The following is a 14,334-nucleotide window of genomic DNA, read 5'->3' on the forward strand; positions in this document are numbered from 1 at the left end:
GGGACAATTTAGGGTTAAGGGTCTTGGCACATGGAGCAAGAGGCCAAATAAAACACAAGAACATACACATTTACATATAAATTTATTTAAAAAACAGTCCAACATTATTTTTCTTTCTGTATGGTGAAAAAAGGAGGGGGCTTCAGGACACATCCTAAAGAATCATCTCTGCATCGCCAATGGAGGCTTCGCTCATCTCCTCAGACAGCCCTTCATCATCCTCTCCCTCCTCTTCCTCCTCCTCCTCCTCCTCCTCCACCTCCTCCTCAGCTTCTCTCTTCATACCCCTCTGCTTCGACAGGGCCACGGCATACCGAATGTTATACATGTTAAAGTCACACCTGTATAAAGAAAATACACAGTCAGTAACGTTTCACTCGCATTTGTGAAAAAACAAGATCAAAACCAGATTTTTTTTATTTTTTCATTTCATAAACCGCTGTTTGCTTGTGTGTCTCTGCACGACATCTTTTTAGCGTCTCATCACTGTCAGGGTTTGCCTTCTCCTAACTGAACTTTCAATCACATCATATCAGTTGTTTGAGCTAATAAAGTTTCTATTTTTGAACCACGACCTTCAAGCTCATAAAATAAGGTGTGTGAGATTAACTTGTCTACATCTGAGTTTCTGTTGTACATATTTTTTAACTTAGGGACTCTTTGGGGGGAAGAGTAAGCATCAAGTCCTGTTCAGGGAAGTGAACGGGAAATAATGTTGCTTTTAGACTCTCATCATCTCACACATTCTGTTATTTGTTTTGTATATAATTGTGTTCCATTAGGTTCACATTGTTGTTGAAATGTGAAGACTTACAGTTTGGACAGGTTGTCAAAGTGTCTCTGGATGCTCTTCTGTAGCGCCTGGAGGGTGGGCAGTATGGCCCCGGACCTACACACCAAAGGAAACCTGCTTTAGTCTCTCAGAATTACATTAAATAAGACTAAATCCACAAAGTACATGATGTAGAGGGCAATTTCTGGTTACATTCTACTCACCTGTTCTTGAGTTTCTGTCCGTGAAGCATGAGGAGGTTCTGTGCCCAGGTCATGTAGAACTGCAGGTGACCCGACTTCTCCAAACACGTCGCCACGAACCCCAGGAGCTTTTCCACGTAAATGTCAGGAAGGGAGCCGCAAATCACCGGGACTAGTGGATCAACACAAGACAGATCCAGCCATTTTTATCTGCTTTCAGGTAAATTCAGGTGTTTGTTAGAAATGTTTGGTTCACTCACTCTGCTCGTGTGGCACCGTTTCCAGCACCTCCTGCTTGAGGGCCTTCTCATTGAGTCGGAACGCCAGCACGATGGCTGACGCCCACTCCTGAAGCCGCAGTTGCTTGCGTATGCTGACCGGTGTCACGTCCAGGTCAAGGTCGTAGGGGTCAAATACCATAGACCCGTCCAGGGAGTAGACCAGCAGTCCCTCGGTGGTGGTGGCCGCCCAGCTGCGACCTGAGAGAAGATGGAGCCACTTCATTAAGCGTCCAACCCTTTACCCCATTATAATGTCAGCTCTTCTACAGTGGAGGTTGTAATTCTGCCACCTACCCGTAGGGGAGAACCGCAGCGAGCTGACTCTGATCTCTGGCTTGAAATGGCGAGAGCTCATGTCACCTTTGAGGACACGTGGAGAGAGAAGATGAAGTGAGATCACCGAGTAAAGATGAGCAGAAACATCAGGGAGAATAAAAGAAGATGATAAATACATTTGAGGCAAGTGTTCATTTTTGCAGCAGTGTCAAAGCAACAGATTCCTCCACAACTGGATGGAGAAATCAATGATTCCTATGCTTTATCATAACTGGTCTGAGTTGCTGAAGGAAGCATCATACCTCTCCTGACGCCAGGGAGGCTGATGTTGACCCCGTCCCCATCGCCAGCCCCCTCGTCCACCAGAGCCAGGCTGCCGAACTCAGTCATCTTCCGCCGGTCCAGGAACTCCTGCGCAGGAAAACAACATGAATAAGAGTACAGGATACCCATACTTTTTGAATTAGATTTGAGGATTACCAAAACAGATTTCATTTGCTTTACTCACACCGATCTATGTTTCTACATGTGACAGCAAGAGAAGGTTCTTCCCACTGAACAAAGCTTTGAACGTATGATTTTTACCTCCATGGCATCGAAGGACAAGTTGCAGGAGATTTCAAACTTCTTCATGAGCATCTGCTCCTTGATGTTGTAGATGCAGACGAACTTGGACTGGCCTCCGGCCAAAATCGACTCACCGTCCGCAGAGTAGCACAAACACGTAAAGGACCTAAATGCAAACACCAACCATAACAATATACAATCAATGCCTAATCTAAAGCAGAGAGCCACAAAATGTCAATCAAACCAGAAGAAACAAACTGAGAGACGGCTGGAGACTCACTTGCCCTTGGCTGACTGTTTAGCCGTGATTTTATCCACCTCCTTGCGGCCCATTTCCAGATCGTGGCGTCCAGCCACGGAGCTGGTTTGTGTGGCTGTGTGAGGGTTCCAGAAAGAGATCTCACCATTCAGAGTGGCCACGGCCAACTCCTGCCCATCAGGGCGGTAAGTCAAAGACAAAACTGAGGAGAGAAAAAAAAGAGCAACACATCACAACAAACAAATGCGCACAAGACAAAACTTAAACAAATAAAATCATTAATATAGAATAACCGTTACACCACACATGACTGCTCATGATCTAATATTTTTAAAAGCTCTGTCTCTGACTCAACGTGAAGAATTGGGGACAGTGGGAGAAGACCCTGGTTCTGCTCTTTTCTATCGTTTCACAAAATTACACAATCATCTTCCATATTCTTTGAAAGTTTCCACATGTGCACAAGAATAAAAGCGGCGAGCCAACCGATTGTGAATATTCTGTTGCCATGTTTTCAGGACATGATCATAGTTCAGTGTCTTTTTGTGAATCTAAGAACAGTACAGTTGAAAACTGTATGACTTTGGTGCCCCCTAGTTGCAATAAAAAGAAAGAATCGTTCACCTCAGCTGGGTCACCCACCAGAACAACACAGAATAATCTAACTGCTGTTGTAACCAGGACGCATTTGGAGATGATTTATACCGTCAGAGGTGAGCGGAATCGTCTCCTTGACCTGCCAGCTGTCCAACATGTCCCACAGGCGGACGGTGCGGTCCCACGAAGCACTGGCCAGGACGGACTGGACTGGACTGAAACACAAGCAGCTGACTGGACCCTCGTGACCCCCGAGAACCTGATTGATCACAGAGAGGAAGGAGATGAGGCCTTACAGCTGTTAAATACACTTGAGTTATATATAAGGGTTGTATACATGTGTGGTGACGTGAATACCTCCAGCAGTCGGCCGGTCTGCATGGACCAGAGGAAGATCTCGAAGGAGTCCTGGGCTCCTGCGCTCACCAGCTCGCCACTGTGGTCGACTGCCAGGGTGGAGAACTGCGCGGGCCGAGGAGAAGTGAACGTCCGAAAGTTTCGGTACCTAGATGTCACACAGACATATTCACACACACACACACACACACAGGTAAACCCCCATGCACAACAGATTCGCACAGGGCAGATGTCATGACAAACATACTATCTTATCTGCCCTCTCTCAGTTTTCACTCCAGTTCACCTGTGCAGGTCAAACGCTCGGACTGTCCCGTCCAGGGAGGCGCTGACAATGACGAAGCCGCTGGAGGTGAAGGTGACGCAGGTGACGTTGCTGCTGTGCTCCGTGAAGGTGACAAAGCAGAGGCCGCTGTTGGTGTTCCACACTTTGACCTAAGGGAACGTAACCACAGTCGGAAGAAAACACTTTTTAGGTCACTGCATGGAATTTACTGCTTTTTAAATTTTTTTTAATCAAAATGAGAAACTTGTCAATACTAGTTATATTTTTAAATCTAGACTTGTCGACTTTGAGCTACCTCAAGATAACCTTCATATGACTATATTTCCCCCCACCAATTTCCATCTCGCATATGCAAGAGAAAGGGCAGCACCGGAGGACCCGAGGCACTCACTTTGCCGTCGTCGCCTCCCGTCACGACGTACTGCCCGTCCGGCGAGTACGCCAGCGAGGCCATGTTGTTGAAATGTCCCTGCTGCTTGAAGACGTACGACTCGCTCTGCCACTCCCACACCAGCAGCTGACCCATACCTAAAACAAACGCCCCCGCAAAAAAACCCACAGATTACAATCAAGACGAGCGGTCGGCTGGGTCTGTGGCAGCGGGAAGCCACGAAAAAACTGAGCTGGAGAGGCTGCGTACAAAAGAGAAGACTGATTTCCTACCTGAGCACCCAAAGCCGATCCAGTCTCCAGAGCTGTTTATGGCAACTGAAGCGATCCTCTGGTCTGAAATACTGAAGGGAGAAACATTTTCAATCATCACAACCCTGCCAGTTTTTTTTTCCCCTTCTCTGTGCAAGTCTTTGGATGTCCCGCTCACCTGAGGGAGTGAATCAGGTTGAACTCCGGGAGTTCGTGCAGGTGGAAGATACCGGAGGCGAAGCCAGTGACCAGGATGTGAGTCGGCTTGTGGTAGGCGGCAGCGGTCAGGCTGTTGAAATCCCCCTCCTTGTTGAAGAAGTGTCTGCAGAAGCAGGATATGATATTTTATGTCAATGGGACCTTCCTGGATAAATAGATTTTTTTTAAAAACTGACAGAAGAAGATTCAAAAGAGACTAACTGAAACATTTAAGAGGTGATATGGAATAATGGTGGAGTTTCCATCCAAAAGTCGCAAGTTTTAAATCCATATTTTTAGAAAATAAGAAATAATAAGGATTTAAAGAAAATACACTGTTATGGTGAATTGAGATCATCAGTGGGTGGCGCTATTGCTCCACTCAGGCGCCACTATAAGGCGAGGTGATGTAATAAATCTTACCTGCTCCTGTGCTTGTATCTGACATTCTTCGTGTCCTTCTCTTTTGGAGCTTCAGCTTTCCCTCTGATGACCTCGCCTTCCTCTCCCTCCAGCTTGTCTTCCTCGTCGTCCTCTCGCTGTCTCAGTGGCTCGGGCGCTTTGTCCCGGCTCTTCTTCAGGACGAGGCCGCCCAGTTCGGTGTCGCTCTCCCAGACGCACAGCGTCCCGTCCTGGCTCACCGTGTACAGCTGGGAACGGCGGGTGACATTTTATCCGTGTATACATTGTTTGTACTTTGAGAATAAATCACCAAGTAGCGGAAGGAGGAAATAAAACTTACATCCAGGCTGTCCTTCTCAAAGAAGCACCCCACCATCACGTCCTTGTGTCCGCCCAGGGAGTAGTAGATGAGGTTGGCCCAGCGCTCTGCACCAAACACCCACGTCGACATGTCTTTGCTGCCCACCACAAAACACCTGAGGGGAAAACGTCACAACCAAAGTTTTTCTTCATCTTTTCTCAGTCGCAGGCTTCTTGTGTCGCTTCCACATCCGACAACCTGCTTTTTGCTTTTACTCACTTGGAGTCGTCAGTCCAGTCGATGCAGGTGGTTTCATCGTACGGACCGTAGTAGCTCTTGTCCAACACGAAGGCGTTGAACTCCCGCTGCTTCCCGGGAGCGTGGTACATCAGAGCCACGTTCTCCTTCGTGACGACAAACTTCCTGATGGGGGGGAAACAATACAAAGTTCGGCATCATGTTGTTCAACATCTCAGAAAACATTACTGTCCATAATGTGGAAAATTCAATTGAACATGCAACATTAATGCAAAGCAGAGAGCAACAGACACTTGACTTGTTTCTCTTCCTGTGCAGATTATGAATAGGAACCCTCAAGCAAGCGCCAAGGGCCCGAGCGGCTTACCTGCCGTCAGGTGAAAAACGGATGCTGCTCACGGGTTTGTGGAAGTGGAAATGATGAAGGACGGCTCGGGTGACGAGACTGACCAACAGGGCTGCACCATCTGTACGACACAAGCACGACCACATAGAAAATCGTTATGTTTTGTTTTGATGCAACAGGAAAACTAACTCCTACTCCAAGTTCTCATCATTAGATATCACATATCATGAAGCAGGGACAAAGTCTGATGCAGTTCAGCGGCGCCTCTTACCCTCGTCCACTATTACTGCCAAGTTTCCATCAGGAGAGAGACCCACACACGTTATGTTCTTCGTGGTGGAAACGGGCAATGTCTCAGATGTGTTGCTTGAAGACAAGAAAAGGGTATTTTTTACAATTTTAATTGGAAAAACGTATTTATGAATGTCATGCCACTTGCTTTGCAGTGCACAACATCCAGATGCCTCATGGAGCGAGACCAAACAAACAACAGCAATAGCCAATCCTCTCAATTTACTACGTGTTATTGCACAATGACTTACTTCTTCAGGTCGAAGACAGAGACTCTGTTTCCAACAGGACTGATCACCCTATTCCCATCCTTAGAGAAATTCAAGTTGCCCTGGCGGTAGACTGCGCCGAGCAGATTGGAAAACTGCACAGAGAGAATACACAGTGGTTTGCTTATGAGATCATCAAGAAAAAAAATTGTGTCCAAGGAAAAACCTCCCCACCGAACTCGGGTTAAAAAAACAACAACAAAAACAAGTCAGTCAGTCAGTTCTGTGGTGAGATACCTTAATGGAAGTTGGTTAAAACCTATTAAATAATATAAACAGGCGTTTGTTACAGTTGGCGCCGAACTTGAACGTGAATGCCAATTCTTTACAATACTGCTCTAAAATGTGTTTTGCAGCTCTCGTCCAGTAGCGATATTCCACAGTCTCTTAAATTTAGCAATTTTTGAATGAAGTCTGGTCTGACGTTCCCTTCCCCAAACATTCAACGTTGCCAAGCCGACCGACGCAGCCGCGTTAGCTGTAGCGCAGCTAACAGCGGCGTACTCACCCCATAAGCAAACTTCATTTTTGATCAATATTCCTCAAACTCCGCGCATTTATCTTCTTTTTAATTCAACAATCATCTCAGTGGTTCAAACTCATGCCTCTTCCTCCACACGTGTGTCTGTTCGTCCTGTTGACACTTGACACTTCCTGCTGGAGCTGAGTGGAGACATATATCACTGCGCCCTCTGGCGGCGCGGAGGGGAAACGAGTCAACGTGAAAGCACAGCATGGTCTCCATTCTTTTATCAAGACAGAATCCATGCCATTGCCTTTTTGTCAGAAACAAAGCAAACAAAATACAACTTTGGACACAGGGAATTAATAAGTCATGATGTGAACGTAAAAATGATTTTGTTTGAGGAAAAAAGTGTGTTTTATACACTGAATAACAAAGCCTTGTACCTGCAGGGAGACATCTGGTGTGCTTTATGTTTATTTAAACCTCTGATTGTCACAGATATTCCAATAATTGTAATTCCTTCAATGTGAGACTTTAAAATTTCCCCTCCTCGTAGTTCACATCGGACAAAATTTCAAAGGCTGTTCACACTTTGTAAGATAGAAGAGAAACCAAATTTGGGTTGAAAATGATTTTAAAAAATACCTGCAAAGTAAAAATGGATTAACTATCATGTCAAGTTCCCATGTGCATGGATATACTGGCTGACATGCTTGCCTAAAAATGATGATCTTTTTTTTCAGTGTTTGTCATTTTAATAGACTCAAAAGACTCACAAGCTTCCATCAGAATAAATGTAAGTGAATAGAACCATTAGTTATCATTTACTGATAAACTATGACCTCTATTCAGAATACACACACCCTACCATCACCTATAAAGTCTCCCACTTGGAACCATGGCAAAAGCAGGTCGTCCCTTCTCGTCGTTTCCTCGCTGGACTTCACACGATCCCCTCGCCTACATTTTTAATATGGCCACTGAATAATTGATTGTCTGGCAGGGGTACAGAACAGTACAGCGAATGCACACAACAACACGTGTGGAAATGGGCTGGTGCCAAAGGGGTCGACCGAAAACGGTACCTGATCAAAAGTGAAAAGAGAACACGGAGTCCTAGTTTACACCTTTTACTGGGAAAGTTGGCTTTTGCTGAAGTAATGGCTTGAGGATGTTTCAGAAAGGACGTGTCCAGTTTTCGTGATTTTTATTCGATGACAAGACTGTACATTGTAAAAGCAGCACGGTAAACGGTTACACTTGTAGCATCTTGACGCTCCCACTGTGAGCCTTTTTTCACCGAAGCGTTTTGTGCCAAAGGTCAAAACAGGGCACCACGTGCAGGCGGACGTATTTTTGGCCTCCGGTCGAGCACTCCAGACACCCGTAGACCGTCTCCCGCTTCTGATGGCCCATGCCGCACAGCGCGCATGGGCCCTTGGGGATGTTGTGCTTGAGCAGGTTGACCCGCGTGTGGGCGCTCTCCCTCAGGTAGGTGGTGGACACGTCAGTCATGCTGGCGGCCTTCTCGTAGTAGTCCGTCACCATGTCGTCCATGTAGGTGTCGGAGTGGGTGAGCTGCTCGAATGTCCGGTCATCTGTGCAGGAGTTGGATCGTGTTATGGAATTGGTGCAATGTTGATTTTTGTGTTTGTTGCGCGGTGGGGGTTCTCTACTGTACCTGTTCTGAAGGGGTTTCCGTAGACAATTCCGGACAGGAACCGGCGCAGTCGACCGAAGGAGAAGCGGCCGATGTAGCCACCGAGCTGCTCCCTGATCTGCTCGCGCTCGAATCCCCCTTGGGACTCTGGCGCCACACAAATATCTGACAGAGGAGGAAGAAGATATCAGAAAACAGCTGTTTGTCAATGGACATATGACCATGTGGCCTAATGGACAAGGCGTCTGACTTCGGATCAGAAGATTGAGGGTTCGAGTCCCTTCGTGGTTGGATTAAGTGTTTCGTGTGTGTGTGTGTGTGTGTGTGTGTGTGTGTGTGTGTGTGTGTGTGTGTGTGTGTGTGTAGTTGTGGCGATATGTGCAACCGAATTGTATGAAATGACACGAATAATTGTCTCTGCGAAGAGAACTATTGGAGAAACCAACACCGATGCTTTAAAATCTTATGTGTATCTCGACAGAAACACTGGCCTGAACAACCACTTTTGCCCAACGTGAATTCTGGAAAACATTGCCTTAATGGAGTGGAACATTTTAAAATACTAGATCATGGCTTTAACCCCCAAAATCTAACTTCTAAGAAAGAATCTTCTAATCCCAGAAAATGCAACATAAAAAAGCTGCATCATCATCATGATTTCAATCTCAGTGATGCGTCACCCACTGAGAGCATTGCAGGTTTCGGCTAAGGGTTTGTTGCTCATTCAGGGTAAAGAACAGCAGTACAGGTTGCTCCACAACAAACAACTTGGTGGGCAGCAGTCCCGCGTCCTCCCACATGTTGAAGGGAGCCCCAACTGTTCCAAAGGTTGTTCCACCTGACCTCTGCATCCACACCGCACTCAACATGAATTCTGGAAAAACAAAAGTGGACTGGAAAAAAAAGAAAGTATAATTTGTCCAGTTGTGGAAGTTTGGAGATTTTGCCTTTTGCGGCATCCAACTCCGCCGATCAACTTCAACTTTTGTGACCTTTTAGTGAAACCAGGTTCAGAAAGTTTGGCAAACAAGGTAGTAGTCAACAATTTAAACGCATGCAAGGCAATCCACGCTTCCGTCCCCGAAATGTCACCGTGAGACGTAACGGGGGCCGCAACTCCGGCAGAAGAAAGGATCGAATCCTCAGGTTCAAAGATGTGGAAATTGCTGCAATTCCTTCAGCTTATTGCAGAGCAGCCTCGGGCGTTAGCCACACCTGCTACACCTGCACAGTTTTTAGCCATAAAAGAATTCAGACCCCTTTAATCTTCTCTAGAAACCACAGTTTGTGTCCTTCAAGTGGCCTGTTCACGTTCACCTCAGGTGTGATGGTCGTGGATCAAAGACTCAGAAAACGTCTGCTTCTCTAAACAGAACAATGTGTGTGTGTGTGTGCGTGTGTGTGTGTGTGTGTGTGTGTGTGTGTTCGGGGTCCTACCCAGCCGCCCGTCCATGCGGACAAACAGCTCACAGATGCTGTAGGCGATGGTGGTGTGAGCCGGGATGACGATGGCCTTGTCTCGACCCTTGGGATTCCTGCCGTCGTCGATCTGAAACTGCAGCAGAGCAGGGGACTCAGTTTGATAGGCACTGTAGGCCCAGATGTGATTCACACAGTTTATGTATTTGTTTTATTTTCTAATGAATGCTCCATGATATGTGAGAGATTAGGGCGTCACAAGTTTCCAGAGCACGTTCACATATCTAGATTTCATGCTTTGGCCAAAACTGAAAGGTTTGTAACATGTGTAATGTTTCGGAAGACAACAAAGGGAGCAAATATTCCCATTTGAGAAGTAGAGACTACTGATTTTGCAGCTCTAACATCCTTTTGTTCAATTTTATTAGGTGTTCTAAGTGAAAAAAGTACTTTTGAATAAATAACAGACAATTTCACAAGAACGCCAAAAAGCTGGAAAGCTGTTATGAGGGACTGGGCCTATCAAAAGTCCTCAGGTTACAGATGGATTGTGTTGTGATGTGTTTTCAGGACTTGTACGTTTACCCTCATGGTGGTCCCCCTCATTCCGGCGTGGACGGTCAGGGAGCACTGGCGCGTCGTGCGGATGCTCTCCACGACGACGCAGAGGACGCTTCGCCGGCTCTCCCTCGACTGACGGACCAGGCAGTGATCCAGGTCCACTTTCCTGAGAGACCGGAAAAAAACAAAACACTCAACGGGAGTTCGCTTTGTGGAAATTAGACTGTGATCTCAGGCCCGTTTGTTGTGTGTGTACAGTACATTCCCATCGCAGCTGCAAACCTACAGATTTGACACCTTTGGGCCTATTGTGTCTATCGCATGTGACCGACTAGGGTGACGTGATCATTTATTCATCCATACATGCAGGGAAACCCTCTTCTCACATTCCCTCTGTCACAAAGAGGTCAGAGGTCACACATCAAAATGTAATATTCAAATTCACTTGGAGGAAAAATAAATTTCTACTCTGCAACGCGCTTTTCAAAAAGATGAACAGTTCATCAAATCTACAATTCCCCTGAATAATTAATAAAGCATCACCTCGACACTTCATCTAATCAGCTTTAAGTGACACAATGACAGCGACTACGATGATGACGATGATGGCGCTTTTAAGCCCACACGCTGGAGCCGCTGTGTGAGCCTGCAGTGCATGCTGGGATACCTGGAGTTGAGCTCGCGCAGCAGCGTGGGCACCTCCAGCTCGTGTTTGGTCACGATGCCGAAGGAGGCCTTGACGGCCACCGAGTCCGAGCCGCTGATGTTGAAGCCCACGTCGTTGATCATGTGGTTCCCCAGGCGGCCGCTGACGGCCACGTCCGACTTATCCTCGTAGTTGAGGAGCTGATATGAGGACACTCCTGTGAAAGAACAGAAAAAAGAAAATAGTGATTAGTAACGCAACTTGGTACATTCACTCAAGTATATTACCTAGTGTGAGTAAGTATTTTTCCATTACCTGCTTTTTTATTCTGAATATGTGATGCCACGCCAAATGAACATTTAACATATAAAACATATGATGGGCCCGTAAATATTACATCTATAAAGTAGCTCTATGTCTTCTAGCCACAACATTAAAATGCCACTTACACTAGTAAGTAATATAATCAGTAATAATAATAATGCTGACATGTTACATTAGTTTTCATCTCGAAGAGCAAGTAATTATTACATGACCTGGCAGAATTCAACATTATCTACAACAGGACCAAACCAAATGAGGCAACAATGAAATCTTTGTATGTTTTTTTTATCTTGACACTTTAAAATAAGAAAAATATAGTTTTATATAGTTTTAATCAGTTCCAAATGAGGAGGAACCTCGAAGCACAAGTTTGAAAATTTAGGAAACGAGTAAAGGATGAAGCATCTCACGTTTGTTTGATCTTTATAAAAGTATGTTTTCTTTGGTGGAATCACGCTTCCATAAAGAACATGGATTTTCATTGGGTTATGAATACCTTATTCAATGTAAACAAAGTTCACGTGGCTGATACCGAACATCTAATATTGACATTTGAAGGTCAAATTCGTCAGCCCTGTACCTGCTGTGATCTCCTTCTCCCCAACCAGGATGTCTTTCAGGGAGAAAGCAGTCGAGGCGAACTTGTGCTTCTTCCAGATATGCCTCTTCCTCTTCCTCGTGACCAGGCTGAGGGGCTGGTAGCGGTCGGCCTCGCTCAGGCTTGGAACGGGGATCAACCGCCCGGTGTCTCCCACCTGCTTCACAAAGTTCTTGGTGGCTGCGGCAAACATTTCGAGTGTCACACACACACACACACTGCTGGGCCTATTTGCTGCTCTTCCTTGTCGACGAGTCCTCGCCCTCGATGAGGGAGCTACTTCGCGAGTGTTCTTTCAGACTCGTGAGGTGTTCAATAATGCAGGTGGTGTGTAATGGAATATGGGACAAGATGTGTGTGTTAACCTGGTCACCGTACTGTAGGCCTGCTGCTTCCTGTCACGTGGTAAATGAGGTGGAAAAACAAATTGTAGGAGTTCTCTTAGACATTGAGCCAGCTGCTGGATCATGGTCCCATGAGGCCCCGGGGCACTGGCCCCACTGGCCCCGGTCTATAATCCAGCCTTGCATTTAGCAGCATACATTACTTTTTTGGGGGGGGAGGAGGATTTTAAAAATGGGTCAGAAGCATAATTACAATAAATTACAGGATTTGACATAAGATGAACTGGACAAAAAGTATGTCCGTGCCTTTGACTCTGTAACACGCGAAACATCTGCTTTGCAGCGAGCATGAAAAAGGATCTGGATCATATATATATATATATAGTTCAGTCTTTTTTGAGTCTGTGTGGTTTTTGTAACATCTCATGTTTTTTCACTCCAGCTTTTTTCCCCCCCAGTTTGGATAATGTCCACCTCTCTGATGGGCGTCCACCTCTCACAGTGTGTGTGTGTGTGTGTGTGTGTCCTGGAAAGCACGATCGTGGGCTCATCTCTCCTGCGGTCACGCTGCTGTCTAGTCCTGAAATAGTCTGTATGTTTTACATCCCACATGCAAGTAGACGTCTTACCACGGGAGCTCAGGTCAGTATTAGTCGTGCTGTACAACGCACTCTCCCTGTAATTTTCACTACATTGGCCAAGAGAGGTCATGTAATTGCTTGAAAGTTTGATTCAAGGACAAAAAAAAGAAAGATTTTCTTTTGTAATTCCTGCAGCTTCGCCTGCTATTTCAAACATCCTGAGGGATTTGCAGAGCAGCAGTGTTAGATAATCGAGTCCATGTACAGATTGTACAGCAGCTCGAAGCTCGATCGCTATCTGGCATCAACTGATGGTTCAATATAATCTACAATGACGAGCTCAGCATCTCGGGAGGAAGTCCACAGACAACACAATTGTGACCTCAAATAAAAAAAAGCCAATAACCATATGTATTGAAACCATCCAGTTCATCAAAACCACATAAAGAAATAGGAATACACAGGAGCGGAACTCTGAGCCGACGGAGGAACTGTCTTCCCATCTGCTCCGTTTTTTTTCTGTCCCCCGTGGCTCTCCTCCGCTTCCCCCGGCTCCTTGATGGGAAACCAGTCTGTTCTCCAAGCACCTTCGACACTTCCTGACTTGTTCTGCAAGGAGAAAACACCTGAGATCCACCAGGACGGAAACCCCACGTTTAAAGACGGCAGAGCTCTGGTGAGCTAAAATCAGTTGCGAAGACCGAGTTTGGTGTGTGTGGGAATCACCTCGAGGAGACGATGGCAAAGATTTCATGTCGGGGTTAGCGTTTTGTTCTCCTCTGGAATTGACAGTCGGCTTGACGCACTGACTCGGCACAGCGTTGCGCTGGAAAACACATCAGATGAGCTTAACATGCGCGCTGAAAACTGTCTCAAGACTGAGAGCACAGATGTGGGTCAGCGGCAGATCGAGATTCAGGTCCAGAAAATAAACAGAAAACATGTTTCAAGGATTCTGTTGCTACAGAAGTCGTGATAGAGCAATGACCGCTGGAGAATTAACGTATGGCCAATCTTGTTTTCTGTGTCGTCAACCAAAAGGTCCTTATGCATTTTCCAGAAAATGCAATGTGACGATATGTCAGCCTCAGTTTTGGGATGCTACATCTGTAGCAGTAAGCTCTGCCTCGATTGAAATTTTGCCAGCAATTGGAGTCTCATGAGAACCCATGACCTTGCATTGGTTATGGTATTGTAGATAGCAGAGCAAAGCATTTTCAGTGCTTTAGTATGTTGAAATACATAACCGATATTTTCCCAATTGCTCCAATTGATTCATCCAGAGTGCATTGAACTTCCAACACTAAGGCACTTAAACCCTCAATCTTCTGATCCGAAGTCAGGCGCCTTGTCCAATTGGGCCACGTGCATGAGTAAAATTAGCAACTTCACAAATGAAAGAAAAGCTCAAATCTTTAAAAGAATGATTG

At 45.9% G+C, this 14,334-nt stretch overlaps 2 protein-coding genes and 1 non-coding gene across 4 annotated transcripts; 1 reads left to right on the forward strand and 2 right to left on the reverse strand.

Moving 5' to 3' along the window:
- Positions 1-65: 65 nt before the first annotated feature.
- On the reverse strand, positions 66-6,948 carry pwp2h (PWP2 small subunit processome component). Its single transcript, XM_035632984.2, has 21 exons — positions 6,814-6,948; positions 6,288-6,400; positions 6,017-6,111; positions 5,767-5,866; positions 5,421-5,564; positions 5,181-5,316; positions 4,862-5,088; positions 4,419-4,562; positions 4,262-4,332; positions 3,990-4,126; positions 3,599-3,747; positions 3,313-3,460; positions 3,064-3,214; positions 2,380-2,560; positions 2,118-2,265; positions 1,835-1,943; positions 1,551-1,616; positions 1,236-1,454; positions 997-1,147; positions 815-889; positions 66-341 (listed from the first exon to the last, which is right to left on the reverse strand). Exons 1-21 carry the CDS (start codon positions 6,829-6,831, stop codon positions 155-157), a joined length of 2,769 nt encoding a protein of 922 aa, XP_035488877.2. The 5' UTR covers positions 6,832-6,948; the 3' UTR covers positions 66-154.
- A 1,119-nt stretch (positions 6,949-8,067) lies between these two features.
- Positions 8,068-12,359, reverse strand: pjvk (pejvakin). Of its 2 annotated transcripts, XM_035633100.2 has the most exons (6): positions 11,962-12,359; positions 11,079-11,274; positions 10,436-10,577; positions 9,869-9,986; positions 8,453-8,596; positions 8,068-8,369 (listed from the first exon to the last, which is right to left on the reverse strand). In XM_035633100.2, exons 1-6 carry the CDS (start codon positions 12,170-12,172, stop codon positions 8,068-8,070), a joined length of 1,113 nt encoding a protein of 370 aa, XP_035488993.1. In that variant the 5' UTR covers positions 12,173-12,359. The 2 variants fall into 2 exon arrangements, with proteins under 2 accessions (XP_035488993.1, XP_035489001.1); XM_035633108.2 differs by lacking the exon at positions 8,453-8,596.
- trnar-ucg lies at positions 8,650-8,722 on the forward strand. Its single transcript has one exon. It is a non-coding gene; the product is annotated as a tRNA-Arg (tRNA).
- Positions 12,360-14,334: the final 1,975 nt, after the last annotated feature.

This window comes from Scophthalmus maximus, chromosome 1 (assembly GCF_022379125.1).
Source record: "Scophthalmus maximus strain ysfricsl-2021 chromosome 1, ASM2237912v1, whole genome shotgun sequence".
Lineage (NCBI taxonomy): Eukaryota > Metazoa > Chordata > Actinopteri > Pleuronectiformes > Scophthalmidae > Scophthalmus > Scophthalmus maximus.